The sequence below is a fragment of the Parasteatoda tepidariorum genome, chromosome 1, assembly GCF_043381705.1.
Source record: "Parasteatoda tepidariorum isolate YZ-2023 chromosome 1, CAS_Ptep_4.0, whole genome shotgun sequence".
Taxonomy (NCBI): domain Eukaryota; kingdom Metazoa; phylum Arthropoda; class Arachnida; order Araneae; family Theridiidae; genus Parasteatoda; species Parasteatoda tepidariorum.
Window position 1 is genome coordinate 109,627,344 of NC_092204.1, and position 14,350 is coordinate 109,641,693.

Below are 14,350 nucleotides of genomic sequence, written 5' to 3' on the forward strand. Positions count from 1 at the left end.
TTAATGTTTTCAATGAAGGTTAATAATAATAATAATTTTTACACAGGGAGAGTGGTATTGCCTCACATGACTGCGTACACAGTTAGCAAATTTGGTGCCGTAGGTTTCACAGAGTGCTTGAGACAAGAAATGGATGTTTGGGGAGTTTCGGTTATATCTATTGAACCAGAGATTTACAAGTAAGAAAGCAAAAATGTTATTAATATTTCAATTCATTGTTTGTTTTTTCATTTATTTTATTGGAATTATCTTTACACTTTTGTACACGTTAACGCGTAGTAAAAATAAAAATAAAAACAGGATATGCAAAAATTGTTGCAAGTTTTTAAATTTGTGTTTGATTCTGGTGAGAATAGATCGTGGTTTATTCAACAGAGCGCTGTAAATCTCGTTTGCTTTTCTTAGATTCTTTTTTTTCCAATTTTTGATTATTTTTGGTCAAGCTGATACGTTTCAGATGTAACACTAACTAATAAAATTATCATATTCGATAAAAACTAAATGTTTTTGAATTTAACTGTATAAATAAAATTTCGTTAAACATAATTAAAAAGTAACAGTGTTTCCAAGAAACACATTGAAGAGCATGACCGATGGTACTTTATAATTCAAATAATAGCACTTCTTTGTTGATAGCAATGCTCTGTATTTACTCCATGAATTCGTATTCGTGCTTATACAAACTTTTTTAGTTATTTCTGAGATATATTTTAAATGAAAGCGATGATGTTTCTTTCGAGGCATTCATAATGAATACATTCATTTATTTTTTTTACAATTTAATAAAAAAGATGTACAGGTATATAAAAGTTTCATTCGGGATGTACTATGTTGACTAACGTGCTACTATTGTTAAATATGATGATCTCAGGATTTAATCATTACAAAGCGCCTTTAAGAAAATATATCTAATAACAAAACACGGATAATGTTCATGATACAGTGGCATGGCGGAAACTGATTACAATTAATGATATTATTTAATATCACTGCGCAGAGCGCCATCTGTTTAGTTTTAGAAATTATTATTTTTTACATTGAGAAATATTATTAACAGCTATCTCGACTAACATGAACATTTTGTGGTTTTCCGATCCCTGCTATCACTTGTAATATGCGTTTTAACAAAAATAAGTTTCTGGAAAATACTATACATTTTTTTGAAATATTAAGTTCCCAAATTATTAGACCATATGAAATAATAAAATATTAACTTAGCAACAGAGCTACATCTTTTCTTTTAAATAATTTTTTTATTAATTACTTTTACGAAAACATCCATAAACGCATCTCGTACGTTAAAGTTAAGATTGAGTGATGGAATAGATTGTGCATGGAAAGGATAGAGAGAGAGCAAGAACAAAGCATACTGTACACACACTGGGAGACCTGGGAGTTGAACAACAGCTGAACTAGATTGCTATAAGCGTCAAGTATAAAATAACAATTTTATTTTCAAAAAAGAAGTACTTGAATTTTTACAGCTATTCCTCTAATTTTCTGTAAAAAGCCTCTATCTTTGCTCTACAGCCCAGAGCAGGTCCCATTCAAATGCAATAAAAAATATGTTCGGATTTGTAAAAGTTTCATTCGGGAAGATCTATGCCGACCATGGAGCTAGGAGTAAGTGGAGAAGACACTCCCATTAGCCCACTCCTTTCAAAGTGAAGCAACCGCGAGAGTTTTCCGCCATCTTACTTGCTGCTTCGTTGTGCGCTCATACATCTATTTCTAGTTAATCCATGCTTTTTAACGAAGCTTGGAGGGCGGTTTTGAAGGGTTCTTAATTTGATTTAAAGTGTCGAGTTTAGTCTTTTAAGTTAAATAAGAGATCCATCCATCCAAGCTTTCTCCATTTTTTATTTAGCCGTTAGAATTTTCGTATTTCTAACTTTTAGAAAAAACATTTCAACTTGACAGAATTTTTGAAACAAATGGAATTCTTGGTAAAGTTAATATTAGGTCAAGTTCATTTAACAATCACTATGCACTTTTCAAAACAATTTCAAGAAGATAAAAAAGTTTATTATCTAGAAATTTAAAATTTATATTACTCTGATAGTTTTAATTCATAGGTCCATAAAGTCAGGTAACTAATTATTTTAAGAAAAGACAAGGAAAAAAAATATTAGGTAGTTATGAATGTGTTGCATCCATGGAGCTAACTCCAAGCTGAATATAGAAATAAATTGAATACCACAATATTTTTTTATTTTATTTAAACGACTTAAAACTCCTCATGCACCACAAAGTATAGCATGAGGCTTACAGTTGTAAGTAGAAAACACCACAATACCACAATATTGAAAGATGTTTATTGTTAAAGAATGATTTCAGAAAGTGAAATACATAAATTTATACAAATTTCTCTTGCTAAAAATAAATCCATACATATGAAGATTTATACTTTGATAGTTTTATGAATACTTAAATAGGACATTTTTAATTGCATACAAAGTAAATCAATTTAAAGAAAAATATGTCAAAATGTTTATTAAAAAAAAGGAAAAATATGTTACAGATTAATAAAATATTATCACAGTATTCTAGTGATTTTTTAAAAAAAAAAATTCTTAAACCAGAGCAAAGGCACATTGAAAAATCTAGAAACAGATCCTTAAATATATACATATATTTTGTTTATAAATTGAATATAGCTGTTTTCAAAATTATTAAATTTGAAAGAAAAAAAATTAGCTTAGGGATTAGAAAATTCTATGCATTAAAAAAAACAATAATAATATATATATATATACATTGAGAGAGAAACATGTTCAATGCTTTCAATGAAGCTATGTACATTTAATGTATACAACAAAAAGCAACTAACAATTTTCTTAGAGGGGTGCATTGAACTTTATAAATCCAGAAAAAGATTCTTAAATGTAGAGAAAAACACATTTAATGTTTTCAATGAAGGTATACAACAAAAACATTTAGAAAAAAAAATACTTTAACTTGGAGAGTTTTTAAAACAAAAGTAGATCTATTTCATTTTACAATCGCTATGTATTTATCAATACAACTTAAAAAATATAATTAAATTTATTAAGAATTGTAAAATTTCAACCACCCTGAGAGTTTTATAAGTTCAAACTTAAGAGTTCAAACTTACTAATTATTATACTAGTAAAGGTAGATAAACTTATTACGTTAAGAAAAATTAGAATTTAAAGAACAAGCTCTGAGCGGTTATGAATATGTCACATCCATAGAGCTAACTCATAGCTCAATATAGAAAATAAAATTGAATACCACAATATTGAAAGATGTTTCTTGTTAAAAAAAGAATTTCAGAAAGTGCAATACATAATTTATGTTCATTTCTCTTGCTAAAAATTAGTCTATACAAATCCATATTAATATACCTAAATAATTTATACTATGAAAATTTTATGAATACTTAAAATATGACATTTTTAATAGCTTACTAAGTAAATTAGTTTAAAAATTTTTTGTCAAAATATTTCTTAAAAACAAATAAAAATTGGAGATTGAGAAAATATTATCACAGTATTCTAGTGACTAACTCAAAATATCTTAGCCCTGAGAGCAATAAACAATTTCTTTAAAAAGGTTTAACTTCACAATTCCTTATGTTTAACTTCACAAATACTTTGTTTAGGGATTAGAAAACCCTACGCTTTAATAAAAATTATTATTATTTTTTTAGGGGAAATACATTAAATGAAGGTATAGAACAGAAACTATCAATACCTTAACATTAAGCAAAAACTACATCACTATAAAGCTTAGAATAAATGTATATGTAATCATGGAGTACTTTATTATTATCTAATATTACATGCAATCACTTGTATATAATATTAGATTTTTAATAAATTTAAATTTTTTTTATCTATTTCATATTTGGAATGCAATGGGATACTTTCTGGTTTTAAAAAATATCAATTTTCAGATGAATAACTTCGACAGAAATAAATAAAACTACAGCTGAAATTTTTATAAAGTAACATAAAACCTTAAGATGCAAGAAGTCATAATTAAAATAATAAGAAGTCCAAGAAAAAATAATAAGACAAAGTAAGACTACTCGAATAACGAATAAAATAAAAATGATAATAACTGTCCGAACATACGACAATTCAAGCATAAACGAGCTACAACTGCCAATGTTTTGAAGTATGTAAGATGGCCGACGGTTAATTTCGCGGTTAACATTGCCGAGCTTTCAGCTTCACGAATTTCTGCTAGTGTCTCCTCCATCTACTCCTAGCTCCATGATGCCGACTAACATGCTCGGCAGAACATGTAAAAATTTCGGTTCTCTACCTTATTATACAACGCATAATACAGGTCTATATGCGTTGTAACGAAAATATAACAGTTTCTTGAAAACACTATATTTTTCTTTTTAAATTTTGATTTCCCAAATCATTGGACCATGTGAAATAATAAAATTAGTTTAGTATCAGAGGTATATATTTATTTCAAATAATTTTTTTCCAACTACTTTTACGGAAACATCTACCACCGTATCTTGCAAGTGAAAGCTAAGTTTACGTGATCGTAAAGATGGTGCATAGAAGGGATCAAAGAGCAATTGCATAGCGTAGTGTACAGTACTCCAAATAGAAAAAGGGACCACCCAAAATAACTTTTGATCTAATTATATGGATCTTCATGCTCTAAGACTCAATGTTAAAAGCTCCAGGGGGTGACCTCAAATATGTTAATTAATTCGAGCAGACGATACTTTAGGTTGCGAAATCAGGAATAAACACACCTTTTTTCAACGGATTTAGATTTCTGATCACCAAAACATAGAAGCTAGCCCCAATATAGCAAATATGCTGCCCATAGTTTGAACAGGAGAGCGATCCTAAATTTGGACCCTCTAATGTTAATTTTACCTTTTGCATATTTCGTCATATATCGAGAACTTTTAAAGCGAATTGAAAAATATTTGCATACATTTATAAAATTCGTTTATCCAAAAATAATTCCATGCAAAAAATAAATTTATGCAAATATTTATTCCTTTTTATTATTTTATTTAGTAACAGTCACATTACTTTTGAATTGTAAGGTATATGAGTTCTTACATAATTTTAAAGTATCTAATTTTACATCGCAAAATACAAGATTTAAGCGAAATCGGTTGAATAGTTCCTGAGAAATCGAATTTTAAATAAACTACCTTTTTTTTTTTTTAAATATGATTTCTTAGGAACTTTTCTACCAATTTCGCTCAAAGTTTGTATTTTGTCATTTAAAACAGAATACTGTGGAAAGCTGTAAAAACATTGTACCTTACGAGTCAAAATTTTTTCAACTATTGCCAAATAAAATAATAAAATATAGTAAATATTTACTAAAATTTATTTTTTGCATGAATTTATCTTTGGATAAGCGATATTTGTCTACAAAGATTTTTCAATTGGCTTAAAAAGTTCTGGAAATATGGGGAAACACGCGAGAAATAAAATTAACCTTAGGGAATCCAAACTTTAGATAGCAATTGACCTATGGTAACAACTTATTTCCCAACCAATACATGAACTAGATTACACTGAAAATGATACTTTTCTTGCATATATTTCTCCCAAAAATTCATATTTCATTTCTTGAAAAATATTTGTTCAATAAGGATCTACACTCAACTTTTAACATGCATTTATAGATTGTTCGACGAACGTAGCAAGATGATTGGGAGAAAAAGCATGGTATGAGTCCATTAGTTAAAATGAAAGCTGCTTTTAAAACGAAATCAGAAGATCAAAGTAAGAGCAAAGGTTTTGCCCCAAAGATGATTCCGTTGGTCCAATGACATATTCCCGTTGAAAGGAATTTTCCAAAGGTCAATTACCTTCTTACGGTGGATGGCTCGTAATTTAAAGATTACGATTTCAAATTTAACGATTGCAACCGATTTTAAATTTTTCAGTAAATTTGAAAAAAAGTGGGTGTCAGAAAGTCTTTATGAAAATGTCGATTAAATTTGCGAATGCCAATGTCCTACTGCGCATGCGCGACAGTGCCATCTTTGTGTTTGCTGTGCCTTGCTTATTTATATGGTTCTCACCTTTTACTCCCAGAAAAATGTTTTAAAATATGTATAGTAATGAGTTTTAAGCCAAATTTTTATAGGTTTTGATTTGTTTTTTTTTCTCTTACATTACAGAACTGGATTAACGGATACAAATCACTTGAATAAGTATATGGAAACAACTCTTAACAATTTGGACGAATCGATAAAATCTGATTATGGGGAGAAATATTTAAAGCAGTTAGAAAAAATGACATATTACTTTTTTTCTTTCGCATCAGACAAAACTCAAACTGTAGTTGACGCTATGGTGTCAGCTGTTACACTAGAGCATCCTGAAAAGGTTTACAGGCCACGCAGAAATGCTATTATCAGAGGCCTTTTTTTCGTATTCCAGAATTTCCCACTGGCCGTGAAAGATATTTTCATAAAATTCTATCCATATGTTGCGATATGGGAAAATTTGAAACCTGCTTCAAAATGAATTCAAAATTTTTAAAAATATCCAAAGATTGGTATAAGATTTTGCACACCAAATTCCTGATTTATAATTGTGTTCTATTAAATCTGAAATTTTATTGAGCTTAGCTAAACAAATCTGTATAATTTTTTAAATAAATAATTTGCTGTTATTGTTTTTTCGTTTTTTTTTTTAGTTTCCTTACCAACAATGCTTAAAGCTACATTAATTGGTCTAAAATTCATTCTTAGTGAGGATCCAAAACACGACAATCGTATTCACATTATACTACCCTAATTTAGAAGGAAACTGTCGATAGTGATGTTCCTCCAGCGTTTTTCCAATCCAGCAGCATTTAGCGATCCGTTCTCCTGATTGGCATTTTCTTAATTAAAAGGAACTTGATTTTTCTTTATTTCAGGTAGAAAACTTTAAGAGAAATAAAAGTTTTGACTATAATTTCTGGTTTTTATCTACAACCAAGAAAAATATTTCCAAAGAAGAAAGCTAGTCGTTAAAGGCAGCTGGATTGTAAATTAGCGTCCCGGCCATCGCACCACGTTACTCCCAATGGACTTTGAATGGATTTTTCCAACTCACTGGTAATCAGTAAAAATATTAGCAACTCATCTAATTTCTAGTATTTTTTTCCAATTTTGTAGAGTACTTCCACCCATAAATATCAAATACTTATTTAGAACGCTAATGACAACATAATAAGAAAAATTAAATGTTTCAAAAGAAATATCAAAATAATTAAAAGCTATCGATAGTTTCTAAGCATTATGTTTATAGCATAAGAGAGCGAACCGTTGAAGGCCGTTATGTTTGAATTTTAAAAAAATTTATTACTGAAACCACGTTTATGATATTTAAAAAACATACTGCATAATAAAGTTCACTGTTCTATCAAAAGTCTTTAAGTTAAGTAAAATTTAAAATAAAAAAAAATCAGAACTTTGAACTAAAATAAAAAATTCTAAATTTTTAAAACAAAACACTACCAAACCTTTCAGACAAAGCTTTTAAACCTTTTTTGAAGTAGACAATCGAAGGATTGCATTTAATGGAATTTATTTTCCTTCGCATTATATTTAAAAGGCTTACATTTATTCCATAAATAGAACTTTTTGTTGTTTTTTTAACAAAAGAATAAAATTTTATAAATAAAAAAATCAGCTTGTTTAATTTTCTTTCAGGAGTTACCTTCGGAAATAAGCTCTTATGATAGTAAATGTTTCGTAAATCGATATCTAGTGCGTAATTGCTTTTCGAAGTCAAAAACTGAATAATTTATTTATTTTTGGCATCTAGCAGAAATAAGGGATCATATCAATGATGGGGGCTGCAATTGCGGCACAATTCAAAAAATTAAGTTTTGAGATAAGTGGGTTTAAAGTTTCATTGCTAAGCAAAATGCAGTGGAAATGCTTTCGTTTGCTTAAATGAAGATTACCTTCAAGTTTAGTTATGAGTTGTGCAAGTATTGTTGCTGAAAAAATGTGTATTTTTATATTTACACCTGTTCTTAAGCCAAAACGCGTGTTTTTTGAGTTGTGTCACTATTGCAGCCCATGAGCGATATATTTGTCCTTCTTAATATCATTTTAGTCTGATGAAATATATTTTTGAAAAATCTATTTCCTTAATTAACTTGCAGACTAAAAGTAATATAAAAGGAAATATTTGCTGGAATTTATAGTTACATATAAATTTTCAATTACAAAAATAGACAAATTAAGAAGAATTCGAATTAGGCTTAACAGAAAATAATCGAACAGAAATTAAATATTATGAAATTATTTAATAGAAACGATAGTTGCTTGGAAATCAAAATATAATTATACTTATTACGCAACTAAAAACATTTATGCATTTTGTAACTGCGAACTTTCGTTTCTAACGATGTTTGACAGCGTGCAAGACAACTAACTCACTACATCTCGTAATAGATTGTAAACAATCTACTGATTATATGCAAAGTATACCAAAAATGCTGTTTTCTGAAGCGAAAATAATGGAGGAGGGGTGTGAATGCACTTATCTGTGAGTGAGCATCCTGAAAAATTGATATTTGAATTTTACCACGCCATTAAATGTCTTCTTGAAAACTCGATTTTGCGTTGTCTTGAAATCAAGTTTTTTTTTCTCGCAATTTTTTGGATTGTCTAACAACAAATTCGAAAAGAAATTACATATATTTTACAATGTATCTTCTTGTTTTTCTTTTACTGATTAAGTTTTTAAGGATTGAATTTTACTTAAGGAATGACTTTTTTAAAGCATCACTCATTTTTTAACACAGTACTACTACATCCTCATGTATTCTCCGTTCCTTATTAAATTTGAACAGAATTTTAAAACACCAAAACTGTATTCATCTCTATGGCATCAAGAAAAAAAAGAAAAACTATACGCAATCATTTTCTCTTTAACCATTTTAATAACACATGGGATCAGAAACTTCAACCAAATACTGTTTACATTTTACTGATTATCTATTATTGATGTATAAAGTAAAACCCTCCCATGGTAGTCAGTTTTGTGCCTAGGGGTCAAAGGGATTAAGGGTTTATAATTTCATCACCAATGACAAAATTGTGATCAGCATTATGGCTACTTTTACTTTCTAGACGTTGCTTCACCCCTGAAAGAGTGGCCAACAAATCTGCTCTGTAAATGCCTGAAATGAGGAAATTTTAGCACAGGAGGGCATTGGAAATTTTAAAAAAAAAATTCCAGATAAGCTGATATCAGTAAATCTAAAGGTGGGTAGGAGGAATTGCCGGAGAAACTACCGGTTTTTCACAGTGAAACTCATTGCTCTATCCACTATGCCTTTGAGGCAGCTTTTCTTATTTCAGGGGGGGAAATAAAACTTAGCTTTCAAAACGTCAAATTTTAATAATAATTGCAGTTAACAAAAAGAAATATTTAGAATAAAAATTTCGAGATCACAACATTAAAATATCATCAATACTTTTCTGTTAATGCGATAATGTTCCATTTCCATTTAGCTATTGTCATGCCTCCACGTTGTGATAGCGATCGCGCACTGTCCAAACAATAATTTTTCGGAGTGCCAGACTCCTACAAATAAAAGGCTTTCCTTCACAGCCATTTCGTGCAAACTCCTCACACATCTATACTCACTACATCTACACTTGATCACCGCGCCATCCCAACGTGGAGGCATGGCAGCTATAATACATGAATAATATTATTAATTCAAAAAATAAAATTATGGCCTGAAAAGAAATCTGAAACATTTTCATCAGCTAAATATCCACTATATTTGAGAAACAGTTATTGTATAAGTATTTATCAGATATCACAGAATAGAAATAAACCTACTTTAATGAGGTAGGTAGACACATTCAACGGAAGTATGACAGTTATCTATCTAACATAATTGAGCTCGAAAGATCTGACTGTATGATTTCGAATCGATATACCCAGACAAGGTTTCAAATTTACCGAAGAAGGTTCGATTATTATAGATAAATACTTTTATTTTTAATTACAGGCATTTAATGTAAGCAAAAGATACTTAAATAATTTAGGTAATACGTTAAACTGGCATTGTGCTAATAGGTGCTATTTTAATAAGTTAAAAATATACTAATTTAGGTACTGTGGTTTATATATATATATGTGGTATATATATGTGTTGTGTGTGTGCGTGTGTGTGTGTGCGCTCGCGCAAAAATTATAAATACTTTTGTATTAATGAAACCATTAAAACTCTTTCGGTTTCATAAAATGTCTTTGTTAAAGAGTAAGCGTAGAGATATTCTATTTTGGAATTCAAGGCTGAAAACATACCATTGAATTATAATTAGATTTATATTTCAAAGGAGGAGTTATTTTTAGAATCTTTCCCTCTTTCACTTCCATATTACACTTCCTTCCATATTACGCTTCTTTTCTCTATATTACGCTCTTTATTACGCTTCTTCTGCTTTCAGTGTCTAATATCTATTAATAACTATGATTTTTTTTCTCAGAATCCAAGATCCAAGTGTAATTCAAAATTAATTTTCTTTCCTTTTTTTGAAAGATTTTTTCCTTTTTTTTCAGGTCACCACTGACTACAGTGCTGACGTAAATTATCCATTGTTTTAGACGGATCATGGGTTAGAGTCCTCTTTTCGTCAGGCTTTCTAGGGGAAGTTTTCTTGGTTTTCCAATCCATGTAACTCAAATGCAAGTTGGTTCCATCAAAAAATTCTCCACGAAAGCGAATTTCTCCCATTACTTGATCCAGAAGCTCCCTTGTCTTCTGGATTAGGCTCAAAATCACAAGGATACGGAGTTGAACATTGATACAACTCACCTTTACCACGATTATATTTTCTCGTACCGAATTTGTTTTCAGCGATTTCCTCAACCATACCTCTAAAAAGTTCGTATCTTTTTCACACCGGCGCCAACGCACACTCTTCTGCAAAAATTAAGCCAACCAATCACAGCTTTTCTTGATATCATTCATAAGAAGGTTTGTAACAACTTCTTACATCCACAAATGCGTAAATATCACATTTTAATCATATTCTTTTCACTTCCACTTATTTCCCGACAAACCCATTCGCAACCATCGGTTCGGGCATTTCGTTTAACCAAACGCATATCTTACAAACAAACTAGCCAAAATATCGAGTACTAATCAAAACTTCATGCATACCCCATTCAATAATCTACAGCTATTTTCTCAAGTTCCAAAAAAAAAAAATTCATATTCATTTTTTCCAGAAATTCCTTGTAGAGATAAGAGACAAAGATCGTTATAGAAACGATAACAAGCAAGCAACTTATGGTAAAAAAAATAACAAAGGTTTAAATTTGAAATAAATTAATTTAAAATGTATGAAAATGATTCAAGAACCAATCACATAACAATCGACAAAAATTGCAGTAACCCTAAGTGACGCGTTTCTGCACTAGTAACCAAGACAAAAAACAATATACACGCTAAATGTTTCAAAACTGATAACAAAAATGCATGTAACTACACAACATATAAAACAAAAATATATAAAAAATATGAACAAGCAAAAGTATATACAAACAAAAATAAATACAAGCAAACAAAACAAAATATATACAAAAGAAAATATATATAAAGCAAAATATATACTAAAAAATACATACAAAACAAAATACATACAAGATATAACCAAGCAAAACAAAAAAATATGCAAATATTTTTAATTCAAACTTATCAAATAATCATTATTTATATCCTTTTACAAATATATCTAAGCAGTTTAACAAAAATTTCAAAAGGAATTCCATGCCCATGAAATCCAAGAAGCTTTCTCAAAGTTTCCCAGAAAAATAACAACTTTTAATAATTAAAATTATCTTTTATTATATCATGCATAGTTATAAAGGTAACAGTAATAATAGTACTAGCATTGTTACAAAATCAATTCTCTTTACAACAAATTAGAGTAGAGCACTTTGTAGGTTCATCTGGTGAACGCTCTGGATGTAAAAGTACTGCCATATATGGTTGTAAGCCTTTCAGGAACACCAAATCTTGCGATCCAGTTGGAAAAAAATTCAAAAGCCACTGTCTCCGCTTTAATGTCCCGTAGAGGTATAACTTCTGGCCATCGGGAAAATCTATCCACACACGTTAAACAATAAGTATAACCTCGAGAAGGAGGGAGTGGTCCCACCAAATCAATATGAATATGATTGAATCGCTGACGAGGTAAGGGATAAGTACCGGGAGAACTTACCACATGTCCTTGCACCTTACTTTTCTGACATGCTACACAGCATCGAGACCATTCAGAAACTTCCCTCTTGTAGTTAGGCCACACAAAACGTTCTCCAATCAACTTGACGGTAGCCTTTACACAAGGGTGGGATAATTCATGAAGAGTCTATAAGATTTTATGACGAAAATCTGGAGGAACGTAAGGACGACATCTTCCCTCAGAAACGTCTCAGAAGAGTTCTGTTTCCATACCTGGAACCTTGACAAAATTCAATTTTAATGATTTGTTACAAGAGTTTAACCCTAGAAGTTCTTTATCAATCAACTGAGCTTTAGCAAACTCTTTATAATCAATAGGCGAGGGCATTTCTATCTCCGATACTCTGGATAAGCAATCTGCCACAACGTTAAGTGATCCCGCTATATAACGCACATCCGTCGAAAACTGAGCGATCCAATCAAGATGCCGAATTTGACGCGGGGAACATTTCTCATGCTTTTGCGTAAAGGCATAAATTAAAGGTTTATGATCAGTATAAATTGAAAACTCGCGACCCTCCAACAAGTAAGAAAAATGCCGAACCGAAGCGTAGATAGCCAATAATTCACGACCATACACACTATAACGCTGTTCACTACGGACTAGCTTACGCGAAAAAAATGCCAAAAGGCTTGAACTCATTACCTTCTTTCTGGCTTAGAACCGAACCAATAGCTCGGTCTGAAGAATCGCACGTCAAAGATAATTCCGCATTTTGAGATGGATGCACTAACATAGTTGTTTCACTTAAACTAACTTTGCATTTTTCAAAAGCATTCTTTGCTTCCTCTGTCCAAATTATAGGCCGGTTATCATTTTTCTTAGCGCCCTTAAGATAATCAGACAGTATTGACTGCTCATGTGTAGCGTTTCTCAGAAACCTTCTCTAAAAACTAATTAAAGCTAAAAATCGCCTTAATTCCTTAATAGTTTTAGGTTGTTGATATTCATATATTGCCTTAACTCTGTCTGGTAGTGGTTGAATTCATTTTTCAGAAATCAAATACCCTAAAAAATTAACAGACGATTGTCCAAAAACGCATTTTTCTGCATTCAGAACAAGTCCATATTTTTGAAATCTATGAAAAATTTCTTCCAAATGCTTTAAATGCTCGCTTTCATTTTTAGATGCTACAAGTACATCGTCGAGATAAGGAAAACAAAAATCTAAATCTCCGAGAATCTCGTGCATAAATCTCTGAAATGTTTGCGCGGCATTACACAACCCAAAAGGCATAAAAAGGAATTCAAACAATCCAAACGGAGTTATTACCGCTGTTTTTGAAACATCCTCAGCAGCAACTGGGATATGATGATAAGCTCTAACAAGATCTATGGTCGAAAATATCTTTTTATTAAAAAGATTATGAGCAAAATCATGCACATGAGGAATTGGGAATCTATCAGGAATAGTTTGAGAATTTAACTGCCTATAATCTCCACATGGTCTCCAATCATTACTTTTTTTGGGTAGCATGTGAAGTGGGCTAGCCCATGCACTTTTCGATGGTCTACACCAACCCTGAGATACCATATACTGAAATTCTCGCTTTGCAACCTGCAACTTTTGAGGAATTAATCTTCGAGCTTTAGAATAAACAGGTGCACCACGAGTTTCAATATGATGCTCAGTGTTGTGTTTCACCTGAATCGGTGATTTTGGCTGACTTGTTTTGGTAATATCACCAAATTTTTTAAGCAATTTCACAAAGGGAGAGTTACCTTGAGCAGTCGAAATACTTATAGACTCTAATTCAGAAACAGTTTTTCCGAGACCTACGGTACCGGTGCTATTAAGCAATTTTTTCCGCTTTACATCCACCATCAAACCGTAATGCCCAAGAAAATCTACCCCTATTATAGGTTTCGAAATTGCTGCCAAGATAAATGTCCACTGGAATTTTTTTTTAAAATCCCAAATCTAAAGTAATCAATTTAGTACCAAAAGTTTCAATTTTGGTTCCATTCGCGGCATACAGCAAAAAATTTGAAGGCTGAACTTTTTCATTCTTTACCTCAGGTAAGATACTAACCGCAGAACCTGTGTCAACCAAATATTTATGACCTGTAATTTTATCAAAAGCAAATAAGCGCTTTACCAAACCTTTTTCT

General features: G+C 30.8%; 1 protein-coding gene across 1 annotated transcript in view; it reads left to right on the forward strand.

Annotated features, from left to right (window-relative positions):
* Positions 1-6,642, forward strand: part of LOC107449102 (retinol dehydrogenase 7) — a 20,925-nt gene extending 14,283 nt beyond the window's left edge. The window contains exons 4-5 of the mRNA XM_043054390.2: positions 47-179; positions 6,146-6,642. Of these exons, the coding sequence (XP_042910324.1) occupies positions 47-179; positions 6,146-6,494 (482 nt within the window). The 3' untranslated portion in view covers positions 6,495-6,642. The remainder of the gene's footprint in view (positions 1-46; positions 180-6,145) is intronic.
* Positions 6,643-14,350: the final 7,708 nt, after the last annotated feature.